This window comes from Scomber japonicus, chromosome 16, assembly GCF_027409825.1.
Source record: "Scomber japonicus isolate fScoJap1 chromosome 16, fScoJap1.pri, whole genome shotgun sequence".
Taxonomy (NCBI): Eukaryota; Metazoa; Chordata; class Actinopteri; order Scombriformes; family Scombridae; genus Scomber; species Scomber japonicus.
The window spans coordinates 3241704-3257453 of NC_070593.1; the positions used below are offsets into that span (position 1 = coordinate 3241704).

The 15750-nt window shown below is 41.8% G+C and overlaps 1 protein-coding gene across 1 annotated transcript in view; it reads left to right on the top strand.

The window, feature by feature from the left end:
* syt16 (synaptotagmin XVI) overlaps positions 1-15750 on the top strand; it is a 40747-nt gene that overhangs the window by 11634 nt on the left and 13363 nt on the right. The window contains exons 2-3 of the mRNA XM_053336223.1: positions 1959-2132; positions 13716-13954. Coding sequence (XP_053192198.1) covers positions 1959-2132; positions 13716-13954 — 413 coding nt within the window. The remainder of the gene's footprint in view (positions 1-1958; positions 2133-13715; positions 13955-15750) is intronic.

Sequence of the window (15750 nt, forward strand, 5' to 3'; positions counted from 1 at the left end):
GGGAGGGAGGAAGAAGGAAGGAAGGAAGGTGGGAGGGAGGGAGAAAGGAAGGAAGGTGGGAGGGAGGGAGAAAGGAAGGGAGGAAGGAAAAGACAGAGGAAAGAAGGAGGGACGACAGACGGAAAGAAGCGAGGGAGGGAGAAGGAAGGAAGGAAGGTGGGAGGGAGGGAGAAAGGAAAAGAGGAAGGGAGGAAGGAAAGGACAGAGGAAAGAAGGGAGGGAGGGAGAAGGAAGGAAGGAAGGTGGGAGGGAGGGAGAAAGGAAAAGAGGAAGGGAGGAAGGAAGGAAGGAAAGAAGAAGGAGGGAGGGAGGGAGGACAGACGGAAAGAAGGGAGGAAGGAAGGGAAAAAAAACAAACACACACGTGAGCGGATGTTTTGGGTGTAAAAGATTAATACGGTACATCTGGAAAGCGTAGGAGCTAAATTAGAAGAAGAAGAAGAAGAAGAAAAAAAGGACAGTTGGAGCGACAGTGTGAAAAACAAGAAGGTGGCTTATAAAATAAATAAGAGTACTACACACACACACACACACACACACACACACACACACTCAGCAGGATGGCTACTCAACTCCGTTTGCTGCCATTGATTTGGTTCTCTCGCTCTGAAACGTTACCGTGGAAACCGGAATCGGCGACCCCCCCCCCTCCTCCCCACACACACACACACACACACACACACACACACACAGAGTTTTCCAGTTATGCATCTCTGTGTTGGTTTGCTTTGTGAAGGAGTCTCGGCCGCCTCGTATCACCTCATCTCTCTCTTTTCATTCCTGCTCCAGTTCTTTTATTTTGGTTTCTGCTTTCATTCAGATTTAGAGCAGAGATTTCTCCTCCGCTTTTTTTTTTTGTTTGTTCTTTTCCACCCTTCCTTCCTTCCTTCCTTTTTATATATTTATCTGAAGTTTTGGGCAATATCATTGAATAACTTAATATTTCAAACAAGGGGATAATTTAAGATTATTGTATTTTTTCCAGATACAGAAAGAGTTATGGACTCTAAGACTTACAGGAAGTTAAGTTTGTTAAAGGCAGATATAAATATTTCAGGTCTTCCATCGTTATTTAACCCTCCTATTGTATTTCTGTCCTTTCCAGGTCATATCTGACCCTGTTTTGTGTGACTGTTTATAAAGTATAAGGTATAAATTATCACTCAATTCTGTGTTAGACCTTTTTAACGTGATAATATTTTAGGAGTTTAAGGAGACTTTGGGGTTTTTAGAAATGTCAGGAGCCATTTTTATATGTTGGGGTGAGTGTGATACTCACAAAAAAGGGATTTTATGAGTTAAATCATTTTTTTTGTCTTAAGAAAGAAAACAAATCCTAATTTCCAACCACCACAGCAGCAAAAGGAGAGACTCAGCAGCTGCACATTTCTCCGCTCTCGGTTTAGTAGCAGCTGAGATCACTACACTGAGGTCACTACAGGTCGGTCCACCTTAAGTGAGCCTGTTGCTAGGCTAGGCTAACCCATTGTGACTAACTTCAGAGCTAACCCTTCACTTTAATCAGCAGGTGGCAAACAGGACACAGGAAGTGAGCTCATAGCTTTCATTCACTAAACTGAACACAGATTTCACTGCTGACCTCAGAACAGTTTCTCTCTGCTCCGCTCGCTCTCTCTCTGCTCCCCTCGCTCTCTCTCTCTCTTCTGTTTTTATCCTCATGTTCAAAATCAATCAAATCAAACCCAGAAAGGCACAAAGAAACTGTTTTTTTCCAGCAGCTGCACAGTAGCTGCTTTTTGACACTGACTCTGCTCTTGAGCAAGGCACCGAGGGTCACACAAATACTAAAGTATCACTCGTTCTGTCTGTGTGTATCACATGTGCCATGCGTACTGTGTTTGTGTGCGTGTGTGTGTGTGTGTACCCAGGCTGTCTGTTTGTGTGGTCTGATCAGTGTGTCATTGTGTGTCCTCTCTCCCTCTCCCTCCTCCTGCCAGTCACCCCAGAGGCCATCGGCTTCCTGTCGGCGGTGGGCGTCTTCATCGTGGCGCTGGCGGTCCTCTTCCTCTTCATCAACAAGAAGCTGTGTTTCTCGCGTGTTGGCGGGCTACCCTGTCTGGAGCCGAACAGCCGCCGCAAGAAAGGACGACAGGGGATCCGCCAGGGGCTCGGTGAGTGGGGGATGGGGGGGGATTGTACCATAGACTGTATAAAAGAAATGGACTTAACATCCGTGACGTCACCCATTGGTTTGTGGACTGCTGTTCAGAAGCCAATAGTTTTGAATCTAGGCAGCGCCATCTTGAAAATTTCAGGTGCATGCTGGGAAAAATAAAAACATGGATTTTACTTATATGGCCATGGGCGGAGCGGGGAGGTTGCTATGGTTGCGAGGGCTGGATCTCAAGGACATTGGTCAATCCCCCTGTCAATCAGGACGTAGCTACGCCCTAATGCATACCCTGCTTTATCGTCAAATATAAAATCAGGGAGGCCAAAATGTCCCAAATGAACATCATACTGCATTGAAGAAGGCTTTAAACTAGCGATTGAGACCATAAACACATTTTGAAAACGTTTACTGAGGTTAGAAATCAAGTGAGAAGTTGGTGAATTCTCCATTGACTTGTATAGACACGGTCGCCCCCTGGTGGCCTTTTGATAGAATGCAGTTCTAAGTAGCAGTGTGGGACTTTTACATATAAATGATTCATTGCATTTAAACCCTTGCTAACAGAGTTTACACAATGCTGATTAAGCCTGTCACTGCCATATAAATCTCTGTAGTTCACATTATCTTAAGTCTGTGGTGACTTGAATGCATATCAGTACCTCTGTCTGTTGAGAAGGTAACATCTGGTTAGTCCTTCGCTAACTTCAACAAGGAAGAAATAATTTAATGGTGCGGCTCTTCCAGGCGGTCCAAATGTTGCCAGACAGACGGATGAATTCTTCTTATAGCGTCACAAGTCATTTCGAGGGAGTTATATGACTCTCTAAAACAATTTATCCACTGTTTTACAGCCAAAACTCAGTGTGTAACCATGGCAACTTAGATAGATATTGTCAAGGATTTGTTGTTATGGAAGAGCGCCCTCATTGGGTCAGCTGCAGGTTAATGCACAAGTAAATCCTGTTGGTCCTGTTCTCTTCATGCATCCAAGAGTAAATCCACTCGCAGCTTATTGTGACGAGCCGAAAAAATGTTAACTTACATAAACGGCTCTGAAAATGTAGCAGTCAAGAAAGCAAGAAGAGAAAAATGGAGATGGAAACAATAACACAATATAAAGGTATGTTATTGTTTATTGGTTCTGATTGAATGGGCTGATTTGCTTGCCAGCTTGCATGAACAGCTTGCTTCCCTTGTTAACTAGCACCCTGATTAGTTTGGTGTTTTGATTTATTATTTTAATTCATAACCTGTCCGTGTGTGTGTCCACATTGACCCAAGTTGTTTCAGACTAATCAATAACTTCTTAGTTATGTTAAATATGTAGATCATATTTGCACATACGTTAGAAATATTCAACCCCTAAAAAGACTGTAAGGATTTATCAATGGCTAGATTTTGCTTTGGATGCCTTCTTTACGAGTTGAATGATACACAAAATCAACACAGGAAAGGTATGATGTAGTATTTGTGCATAACAGTATATTCACCCCCCTGTTTTAAAAAACCTTCTGCCAGTTTTTAATGGCTTGAAGTGGAGTTAAAACATAATTAAGCCTTTGGGGACTCTATAATGATCCTTAATTTGCTTCTAGCTGTGAAGCATATATAAACTCCTCCCATGAAGGTATTCGAGGTGAGTTGCAATCATCTGTACTGTAAGACTAAGGAGCTTCCACAAAAGCCGAGAGAGGAAATTATTTCTTTGCACCTGAAGGGCACTGGGTATAAGAAGATTTCCCAAAAATTAGACACAACTTGGAGTAAAAAATGGAAGTTTAAAACCTCTGGAACAGCTGCAGAGAAAGCCCTAAATTTCATCAAAGGCATCAAGACAACTAAGAAACCCCCCTTTGTGACTGCAGAACACCTAAAGGATGACCGATGATGTGATGAAGGCTGCTTCAGTGGCAGCTATAAGACGTGCACTGAATAAACAAGGACTTCACGGCCAGACTCAAAGACACGCTCCACTCTCGACCACGAGGAACATCAAAGGTGGACTAGAATATGCCAGGAGGAATTTGGATAGGACTGCAGAGTTTTGGGAGAGAGTTTTATGGGCTGATGAAACTGAACTGGAACTGTTTGGACATGGGGACCAGCAGTATGTCTGGCATTAGAAAGGCAGAATACCGTCCCCACAGCGAGGCATGGAGGTGGGTCATTGATGATGTGGAGCTGTTTTTCTGCTGCAGGAACAGGCAGTCTTGACCGTGTAGCTGGCATCACGGATTCCCAGAAGTACCAGGCCAATTTAAAGAGGAGCGTGATGTTTTCTTCTGTTGAGAAATTCAACGTTTGTGATCATTGGACTTTCCAGCAAGACACTCAATTCAACATTCAAAAAATTTGAATTTCTGATCGTATCAGATAAAGACATGCATAAAACTGTATACATGCCGTTCAGAGAATCAGATAAATGTAGCTGTAGTTCTCTCAACAAAGAGCCACCTCCTGTTGACCTCTTCTTAACAGCAACAACAGCATTCAAACAAAGATGGCGTACGAGGAGATGCACAATGCTACAGTAGCATAACATTTCGTGCATTATTTTCCTTCCAATAATGCATATTAAAAAAACAACTGATCTTTTTTAATATGACGTTTCCTTTCACTTCCGGGTGAAAAAGCCCCAGTGGAAATTCTCGAGCATGACTGTATAAAAGAAATGGACGTAACATCTGTGACGTCACCCATTGGTTTGTGGACTGCTGCTCGGAAGCCAATAGTTTCGAATCTAGGCAGCGCCATCTTGAAAATTTCAGGTGCATGCTGGGAAAAATAAAAACATGGATTCTACTTATATGGGCATGAGGCGGGGCCGTGGGTGGAGCGGGGAGGTTGCTATGGTTGCGAGGGCTGGATCTGGAGGACATTGGTCAATCAACCTGTCAATCAGGACGTAGCCACGCCCCCTAATGCATACCCTGCTTTATAATCAAATATAAAATCATGGAGGCCAAAATGTCCCAAATGAACATCATACTGCATTGAAGAAGGCTTTAAACTAGCGATTGAGACCATAAACACATTTTGAAAACGTTTACTGAGGTTAGAAATCAAGTGAGAAGTTGGTGAATTCTCCATTGACTTGTATAGAGACGGTCGCCCCCTGGTGGCCTTTTGATGGAATGCAGTTCTAACTTACTTCCGCGTTGGCCTTATTTCAGAGGACCAGAACTCCCAGCCTGATTTAGATACGATTGCTGAGTATACATGCCATTAAAATGCCGACTATGAACAAATTATCTAGGTGTTCTTATCCAATTTTGAGATGTCCGTTATGGTCTGAAGTAGGTCCGAAGTAGATCGCACTAAAGTGTTTACAAGCATTTTAAAAGTCCAAACTATGTCTGATACGATCAGAAATTAGAATTTTTTTTGCTGCATGTAAACGTACTGACTGATCCCAATCACAGCTCCAAGTCAACAAAAGCTCGGGAGAGAAATCGATCCTGGACCTTGAAAATCTTTGTTGGGATTTAAAGAAGGCAGCTGCAGCACAGAAGACTTCAAAACATCAATGAGCGAAAGGCTTTTGCACGTGAAGAATGGGCAAAGAGACGTCAAAGAAGCTTGTTAGCACTTACCGAAAAACATTTATTAGAAGTTATAAAAGCTAAAAAGATGCTCAACAAAATACTGAAGCTGGGGGTTGAATAATACTGCACGTTAATTCAATTTATGTTCTCAAAGTAACTCAAATATGTATCAATACATTTTTTTTGCTGTTGTTTTATGAGGTTTTGTTTTTTTTTACTTAATTTTTATTGAGTTTTTCCTCAACAACATGGCAGGTACATGTACATTTTCCCCTTTTAACAGCTGCACATAGTCTTTACACATATGTAAGATAACTGTAAAGTATATCAACTTATAATAAAGTACAATCGAAAAATGTATATATAATAAGATAAGATGGTAATAGATGAATAATTAGGAAATGATAACAGTAATATTAGAAATAAAAAAATATATATAAATAAAAAAATGGAGGGAAAAGAAAGAAGAAAATGAAAATAATGAGTAGATAATTTATAAGGGTTTTTTTTGTCATGTAATGCCATTAACCCTCCTGTTGTGCTCCCGGGTCAAATTGACCCTATCTCTTTTGACTGTTCCTTCCTTGCTTCCTTCTCTCCTTCCTTCCTTCCTTCCTTCCTCATTCCGTCTTTCTTTCCTATCTTTCTTCCTTCCTCATTCCTTCTTTCATCTCCTTACTTCCTTCCTCTTTTACTCCTTCCTTCGTTACTTCCTTCCTTCCTCATTTCCTTTTTTTTCACTTCCTTCTTCTTTTCTCCCTTCTTTCCTTCCTTCCTTCCTTCCTCCCTCTTTTCCTCCCTTCCTTCTTTCTTCCTTTCTTCCCTTCCTTCTTTCCTCCTCATTTCCTTTTTTCCTCCTTTCCTCCCTTCCTTCATTCCTTCCTCATTTCCTTCTTTCCCCACTTACTTCCTTCCTTCCTTGACCTGAGCACAACAGGAGGGTTAACCTTGATTCTCATCACTATAATGTCTTTTGAGGTGAAGGGGTTGAATAGTTTGCATAGCAGCTGCATTTGTTGCATGCTTAATATGCATGGAAGATATATGTAATCTACCTTTTGTAATGTTTTCCAGCCTATATTTAAAGAATAATAATAATCTAATGTATCTATGTATTATATGCGTGTAGGACCATCTACCTCATCATCTGACGGGAACGCTGCTGAGGGAACAACACCAGCGACTCTCTCCTCCGCTGTGACTGCAGCTCCAGCGGCCAAAACTGCCGAGCCACAGCCTTCAAAATCCACCACTGATGGTCCGTCTGCTATCCCATAATAACCGGTCACAGCACAAACCCAATACATTTAGTTTTCAAGTAAAGTTTAGTGATTAGTTGTTAACTCATTTGTCCATTTGAGAATGTTGGATCTCTTTAAGTCAAATTAAAGATGTGAAAAGTGCCTTTAGATGACTTCTGTTATCATTTGGCGCTTTATAAATGAAGGTGTATTGATTGGTTTATCTGTGTGTGTGTGTGTGTGTGTGTGTGTGTGTGTGTGTGTGTGTGTGTGTGTGTTTTCTATCCTGGTGGGGACCGAAACCTGACATATTACTAACGAGCACAGGAATCAAACAGCCTCCTGATATGCCTGGTGCAGTTTTTTGGAGAGAAAAAAAAGGTCCCCACAGAGTTTGTGTGAACCCCAGAGGTCATACACGGTACTGCAGTGCACAAATTTCCCCGGCGGTGGGGAACTTCCCCTGACAAAGTGTGTAAGTGTGTATATTAGCATGTTAGCTTTTAATTAGCATATTAGCTTAGCGATTAGCCCCCTGGCTAACTAGATTATTAGATGCAGTGTTCAGGGTTAGGGTTTCAATCCAACATTTGTTCAAATACTGAATATGAATTGTACTGTGGTCAACAGTGATGTCAATTGTATGCTAATAGACGTTAGCATTACGGGTCCCAACGAGGGGACATAAATTCAGGTTTCAAATTTCTGTGAGAGTTTTTGATATTTCAAGTCATTTTTTTGTTCAAACTGAATTATGATGAATTTAGGAGTTAAAATTACGTCTCTAGACCGTTTAGAAAGGCTGGAACCCACAGGACATCACCCAGTCAGGGGTCCCCACGAGGTAGTAAAAACGTGTATGTGTGTGTGTGTGTGTGTGTGTGTTCATTCACTTATGAGCGTGTGTGTAATTTGATGTTTTTTGTGGTTGTGCTAGAAGTATTTTGGGGCCACAAACAAAATTTAGTTTAGGGACACCTAAATCCCAAAAACACTCACACACTGATGGTGCAGCCTTTAGGAGCAATGAAACCTTTATTGCCTCTAGGGGAATTTGCTTTAGTTAAACCACAGCTCTTTCTTAAACCACAAATTATTCCTTTTAGATTTCTTGTTTGTTTGCAGATTAAACCAAAAGAACAACCTGTTAATTTTAGGCTGCTCACCTGTTTCCAGTATTTACACAAAGCTAAGCTAAACTCACAGAGAGATATAATCAGACTATTTACCAAAAAAAAAAAAAAATCGAACTATAAATCCAAGAGTCTTAACGCTTTAAAAACCCTCGAAAGAAAAAGTGTAATAGATGAAATCTGTCTTGACATTTTTTTTTTCTTTTTAAAGAAAAGAGAGTCTGGCAGAGTGAGCGCTGCGGCTTTCTTTAACGCCAAGGTTCATTGATCATATAACCTGAAAACACCTCTGAGAGAATACGTGACTCCTTTGCTGCAGACTCCAATTAAACTCATCAGAGAGAGAGAGAGAGAGAGAGAGAGAGAGAGAGAGAGAGAGAGAGAGAGAGAGAGAGAGAGAGAGAGAGAGAGAGAGAGAGAGAGAGAGAGAGAGAGAGAGAGAGAGAGAGAGAGAGAGAGAGAGAGAGAGAGAGAGAGAGAGAGAATGTGGGCGAGTTTGTATTTGTAAAGCGGTTTCAGTGGGCGAGTGTGTGTGTGTGAGTGAGTCAGCCACATAACGCTACAAAGCTCACAATAAAAATATTATTAACAGTATAAAAAAAAAAAACCTTGAAGAAAAAGTAAAGCAGTGAGGAAGAAAAAAGAGGACGTTCAGACGAGGGAAGCGAGACCTCGAGACGCTTTTGTTTTTTGTTCTCTCTCTCTTTTTCCAGTCTTGTCTCTCCTCTCCCACTTGTCAAACATCACGAACACTCAGAGCAAAGGTCACTGAAGGCAAATATAAACAGATGTAAAGTTTGAAATACAATACAAACACACACACACACACACACACACACACACACACACACACACACACACACAGACTTTTACCAAATATCTTCAATCAAACAAATAAAAGACGTAGCGTTGAAGCTGAATAAAAGTAAATTTGATAAACCCTCCTGTTGTTCTCGAGTCAACGAAGGAAGGAACGAAGGAAAGGAGGGAGGGTGGAAGGAAGGGAGGAAGGAAGAAGGAAGGGAGAAAGGAAGAAGGAGGTAGGGAGGAAGGAGGGAAGGAAAGAAGAAGGAAGTCGGGGAAGGAAGGGAGGAAGTAGGAAGAAGAAAGGAAAGGACGGAGGAAGGGAGGAAAGAAAAGGAAGGAAGGAAGGAAGGAAAGGAGGGAGAAGGAAGGAAGGGAGGGAGGGAATAAGGAAGGGTGGAAGGAAGGAAGGAAAGAAGGAACTTAACCTTTGTGTCGTCCACCCGGGTCAAATTGACCCCGTCTGTTTTGACTGTTCCTTCTTTCCTTCCTTCCCTCCGTCCTTCCTCCCTCCTTCTCTTTTTCCTCCCTTCCTTCTTTCCTTCCTCCCTTCCTCTCCCCTTCCTTCCTTCCTCCCTTCTTTTCTCTGTCTTTCTTTCCTTCCCCCTTTCCTACCTCCTTTCCTTCCTTCTTCCTTCCTTCCTCCCAACCTCCTCCCTTCTTTCCTTTGTCCTTTCCTTCCTTCCTCCCTACCTCTTTTCCTTTCTCCCTCCCTCCGTCCATCCTTCCTTCCCTCCTTTTCTCCCTTCCTCCCTCCTTTCTTCCCTCCTCCTTTCCTTCCTTCCTTCCTTCCTTCCTTCCTTGACTCGAGGACAATAGGAGGGTTAAATAACTACATATCTAACCTCTTGAGTGCTAATAACCAACGTAAACACCTAAAATCAAGACACTACAGTCATCAAATATTCAGCTCTGATAAGGTTGAGTGTGAAGCCCCTTTTGTATGAAAACATGCAACTAAAGGAGTCACTTCCTGTTTCATGTAATAAAAGTGGAGCTGGGGTGTCGAAAAGATAAAAAGTGAGCGTAGTGTCACTTTAATTTTGAATCTTTTTTTTTAATTAAACACATTTTGTAGCTTTGAAACTGGACTCAAACTCAGATTGAGTCAGCTGAAACAGGCTTTATAAAGTATATTATAGTGTTTTAAGTTGAGGAAAGAAAAAGAAAAGTGACACTCCTCACACCTGCTGCAGGTTTAGTTGGATCCAGGTGGAGACGGGATTCTTCCTGCGCCCCACTAGACAAACACTGAGCCGGTTTCTCACCTGCAGCAGGTGGAGCAGCTGTGGCTCCGCTGCAGGTATTTCCACTTGGTTTCCTGAACAAACAACACATCCTGTTTGGAGTTTTCCCCCCTCTCTCTCTCTCTCTCTCTCTCTCTCTCTCTCTCTCTCTCTCTCTTTCTCTCTCTCTCTCTCTCTCTCCCTCTCTCTCTTTCCATAACGTTCACAACTCAAAACCCTCTGGAGCTTCACAGGGTGAGGTAGGCGCTGTCTTTAAACCTTTAGTATCGGTCAATGTCGCTTTAACTATTTGCTGTGTCACTTTTAATGAATTCGACTTTCTGTTCACTAAATACAACAAATAAGGACAAAACATACATTTACACTGGGTTAGGGTTATGTGAAGCTGTTTTCGGCCTTATCTGGACTGTTTTTTTTAACAGGATATTTCATGTGTAAGGATTATGTAATCACCTATTTAACTTGTGTACATACGTAATGAAAACATCACAATGGGGCTTTAAACATCCTGCTACTTTCACTAATGAGACAATATGCTGTTCTTTGTGGTTAATGTGCAGGATTATAAATGAAGTTAAATTGAATATGGGAGAAGAATCCAAGAATCCAAAAAAAAAAGGAAAAAAGATGAATAAAAATGATTTGGAAACAAAAAACTTAAGTCAAAAGCAAAAATATTCTCAACTTCTTGTTCTCTTTTTTTAGTTTGGGAGCTGATTTCTTTAGTTCTTGTGTTTGTTGTTGCATGGTTGTGTCCCCACTGGCTATTTACAGATGTGACATGTTGTGAAGGAAGTGGTGCCAAACCGAAAAAATTAAGCAGCCAAATTTGAAATCCCAATTTGTGACAGAAAAGTGGAGAATATTGTAATCAAATGTTAAGCTCCTGTGCTGTTATGGTGTTGGATGTTAAACTTGGAGGTGTCCTTTAAAGAGACAGGAGCTAAAACGGCCTATTTCAGACAGAGGCTGAACTGAGGAGCTGCATAAAGACCAGTAGAAGATAAATAGGAAGTTTTTAAACTGGAAATCATGTAAAGATATTCCAGTAGAGCCCCAGAATATAAATATAGAGCTGGAAATGTGCAGAATGTGTCCTCTTGAACAAACTTTTCTCCCTGGAGCTCTATAGGAGGTTAATCCAGCCAAGTGAGTGGGTGATTTCGATGCACATTGTAAAGCAGTTTGAATAAGAGCCGTGTATAAAATGCAGTCAATTTATTCATTGAGCCACATTTCTCCGCTGTGGAAGCTTTCCGCCTGTGAATAGCAGCAGAAGACAAACGTTAACGGACCAATCAGCCGACGCTCGCCCACTCAGAGCCGGCTTCGTGCCCGGCAGGTAACCATGGCGATCGCTCAGGTAGAGCCAGTGACCTGCACTTTAGGGAGGAGGGGCCGATCGCTCCACCACCGCCGGCGTCACTCATTCAGCTGTTGCTAGCCAATTATGGTGAAATTATGATGTGGAGTGGAGTGACCCTCCAGCCGGCTGACGCTGTGTTCGTTCTCTCTCTCCCTGGAAGCGACAGGCTGTGTGTGAGAGTAGGAGAGTGCACGGCTTCATATGTGTTCTTGCTTATTTTATGAGCATTTACATCCCATAAACGAGGGATAATTTTACTCCCCCGCAGCACGAAATGACTTCAATACACTGTACCTGTGAGGAGGTGGATGGTGTTGTTGATTCCTGTCAGCTGCTGATTATGTTCCAGGACATAAAAACACCCTCTAAAAAGCATCTAATAAGTTTAGTTTTAAAGGATAAAGCTGGCCAAACCAACAATGAATTAATCCTAATTAATCCTATTTAGTATTGTGTGTGTGTGTATCAAAGCCTGATTTATCTTTTTCCTATGTGCCACAGACCTCCATTGTTGTTGAAAAAGTATTAAAGGGAACATATTCTGCACATTTCCATGTTCATATTTTTAATCTGGGTCTGTACTTAGTCATTTTAGAGTGATTTCCAGTCAAAAAATCCTTATTAGGGCCTGAGCGCTGACCAGCGAGAAGCCCTATTGTATCTGTAAACCGACATGCATGGGGGGGCGAGGGCCCGTTCATCACTGCTTGCAGCTTTAATTTACCTTATAATGGTCCTGGCATCCAAGGCATCCAAAACATCCACCCACAGCACCAACGGCAACAGTGTGTTTGTGTGTTTTTAGTGGTAAAATAACAGCAGCTGGTTCATTAAGTGACGGTGATGTTTTGCTTAAACTGTGACCTCTGTAATATTTTTAATCCTGTATGTGTATCAGAGGAGATGCTCAAGCTTTAAGCCTCCAAACAAAACTGCTGAAAAGTTGCACCAGTTGTTCATAAATTCAAATTTATCAAAGTTTCCAGATTTATATTCTGGGGCTCTACTAGAATATATTTGCATCATTCACAGTTGAAAACTTCTTATGTATCTTCTTCTGGTCCTTTATGCAGCCCCTCAGTTCAGCCTCTGTCTGAAACAGGCTGTTTTAGCTCCTGTCTCTTTACGTTTCTTGCATCTCGGCCGATTTGCAGCCACTGTGGAGGCTACGTCCGGATTTCACTTCTTTTTCTTGTTCTTTACTCCAAATGTCAACTTGTCGAATTCATCCGTACATGCTCGAGCCATAATCCGATACAAGATACGAGAGTGGACAATGCGAAGTACACATGGAAAAACCTTAGCAACAACCTTAGCAACCGAGGCTAACTCAAACAAGAACGGATGGCCGTTTATTGGCTTGTGCAACGAGCAGACGTCAGCTTGTCTGAGTGTTCAGGACGAGTTGAAGCCCTGACTTTTGACTTGCAGGAAGCATTTCTACATATGTTAGTTTGTTAAGAAGGGTTAGGGTTAAAGACCGTGTAAAGTGAATTCAGACAATTTCTTCTAAACACATTAAATAGGTCATAAATGTATTTCTAAAAAAGGTGTAAAAAGCATTTCAACCATTTAGATTTGAATTGTGGAGCTAGGCTTCACAAACTGTGTTTCAAGATTTCTGTGTTCAGGATTTAGTGATTAGCATAAACCCGCCCCTGCTGCTGTAGAGGTATAAATACATTCAGCACACACTACTACTACTACTACAGTCTACAGTTCGCCAGTTAGCTGAGTTAGCCACCGAGCTAGCAGCTGAGTTAGCCGCTGAGCTAGCAGCCGAGTTAGCCACCGAGCTAACCGCTAAGCTAGCAGCTGAGTTAGCAGCAGAAAGCTCTCAGACGTAGTGTCCATGTTTCAGGTAGAGGTGGTGACTTTGATTGACAGGTGACACTTGGTAGGGGGCGGGGCTTCAGCGTTTGGGAGCAGAGAAAGAGGCTGATTTTTACACAACTTTGAAGCCTAATTTCATATATTTGATTTTTTTAATCATTCAAATTTGGCAGGGTGGTTAACAACACACTTTTCTGTGGTATGTCAAACTCAGAACACATATTTATTCTTACTTTACACGGACTTTAAGGACCGAAAGTGATGCAGCTGGTGTGACAGTGACAATTCAAGTGTCTTTATGTTTTTCCTTCCATCCGGATCTCCTCTCCTCTCCTTTCCTCTCCTCTCCTGAACTCTCCCAGCTTCTCCTCTTCGTCAATCCCTGTGTTTCCCTGTGCTTGTCTCCATCCAGTGAACAGTTACGGCGACGACGGTGCCACCAGCTCGTCTGACAGCGAGGGTGAGGTCCTGAAGAAGTTCGAGATCTCCGTGTCGCGCTCGCAGAGTTTCCGTAAAGCGGGGTCAGCGGCGGCTAACGGCAGTGAAAAGCAGTCTCAACCGACTCAGCTAGCTTTGGGCCGACGCCACAAATTCACCCGACTGTCGGACCAGGAGGAGGGCAGCACCGAGCCGTCAGACTGTGAAGGTGTGGTGTCAGACTTTTTACTTTTTACACTGTTTTCCTCAGAGCACGTTAGAGTAGGATTGGGCGATGTGACAATATAGATAAAACCATCACATTACATTTTATATCGATGCAAGGAAGTTCTTGCCAAGTACACAGTTCATTTGGAGTCTTATCTCTGTCCTCCTGTTGAATGTTAAACCAATAGTCACTCTCTTTTAGCTCTGTTTTTTTACTCTCTACCAACTCCTGAGGGAAATATCTGGCTCTTTAGCTGCTAAATGCTCCACTATGTCTCCCAGCTTGTCTCTAGTTTTTATGTTTCTGGCTTGACTGAGCTCGTGAGTAGTGAGTAACTGTCTGTGATCTCATATTAAGGCGAGGTACAACCAGTTTATCGTTGTCAAACCCGAGGCCTCGAAAACTCTGAAAGATCCTCCACTAATCCTTCGCAGTGTCAGTGAGCCAAAAGGCCCCAAATAACGTTTTTACTGCAGATTAGAGGCTGTAAAGAGCTCAGCGAGGCTCAGTGTGATCGGACTGCTGTGGCTGGATGAGTGTGGACAGACAGCAGCTGTAATTAGGACTTTTGATTCATTTAGGACACTTGTTCATATGCAGTTGTTTTCTGGTGTTTGAAGAAAGACCTGAGTAACACACACAGCTCATTTTCTTCACTCTGCTTTATTGTGAGATTGACGTTTCCGACACAAATGCTGTTATATAATTCTCTTGGATGACCTTGGGTGACTTTTTAGTGACAAGAAAAGATTTATTTTTCACATTTTATTCATCATTGTACCAGAAAAGCTTTTATATGTTGAATAGACTGTCACAATAATTGTCAACTTATCATACAATAACATAATTATTATCCAGCTTAATATTGGTCCAAGCATTGAACCCTGAGGAACTCTGTATCTTACGTTTGTTTGCCTGGAAGATTCATCGTTAACATGAACAAACAGAAACCGATCTGATAAATAGGATTATCATTTAAGCCTGAAGTGACATTTTCCTGCCCAACAAGTCAAACAAACTCTCCTAGATAGATAAATAAATAAAGAAGAGTCACACAGAAACCCAAATCACACTCATTCATCACTGCAGAGGAAGCTTAGCAAGAGAGAAAAAACTTAAAAAGACCACTCTGATACTTCAGGTTTGAGCTTTGAATGTCAAGTGCTGTTATACCATCTCACTTATCTTAAAAATACTGAGAACAGAACACAGCTCCACTTCTCCAGAAAGACTAAGGAGTGAAAGAGTAGTTTGAATAAATTGCCTGAGTTTGAAGATGAATATAACCTTTTGTACTGATTGACGCCTCAAAAAATTAATTGTCTGGATGATATTGTGAATAAGATGAAATGTTTAAAGGTGCATTGTGTAGTATTTACATCACATCTAAGGGGGTGAGGGTGCAGATTGCAGACAACTGAATAATACCCCACCATATTCCAATATTTTTTCCTTAGGATGGCAAAATCATGACCTGCACAACTCTGAGTACTAGCCGATCACAGGCATAGAAATGGCGGCACATTACTTCGCCATCCTAGGAAAACAAATTGGCTTACAAGAATTTAGGAGAATCTACGATGGACTAATCTACCCTAATATTTTACCACAAATCTCACTCCTCATACTTAAAACCAAAGGCAATGAGTGCTAGCCAGTCACAGGCATAGAAAGGGCGACACATTACTTCGCCATCCTAGGAAAAAAAGGTCCCCTCTAAAAACATGGCGGGCTCCTCTGTAGATATAAGAGGCTCATTCTAAGGTAATGGAAATACAACAATTCTCATTTTCAGCTGATT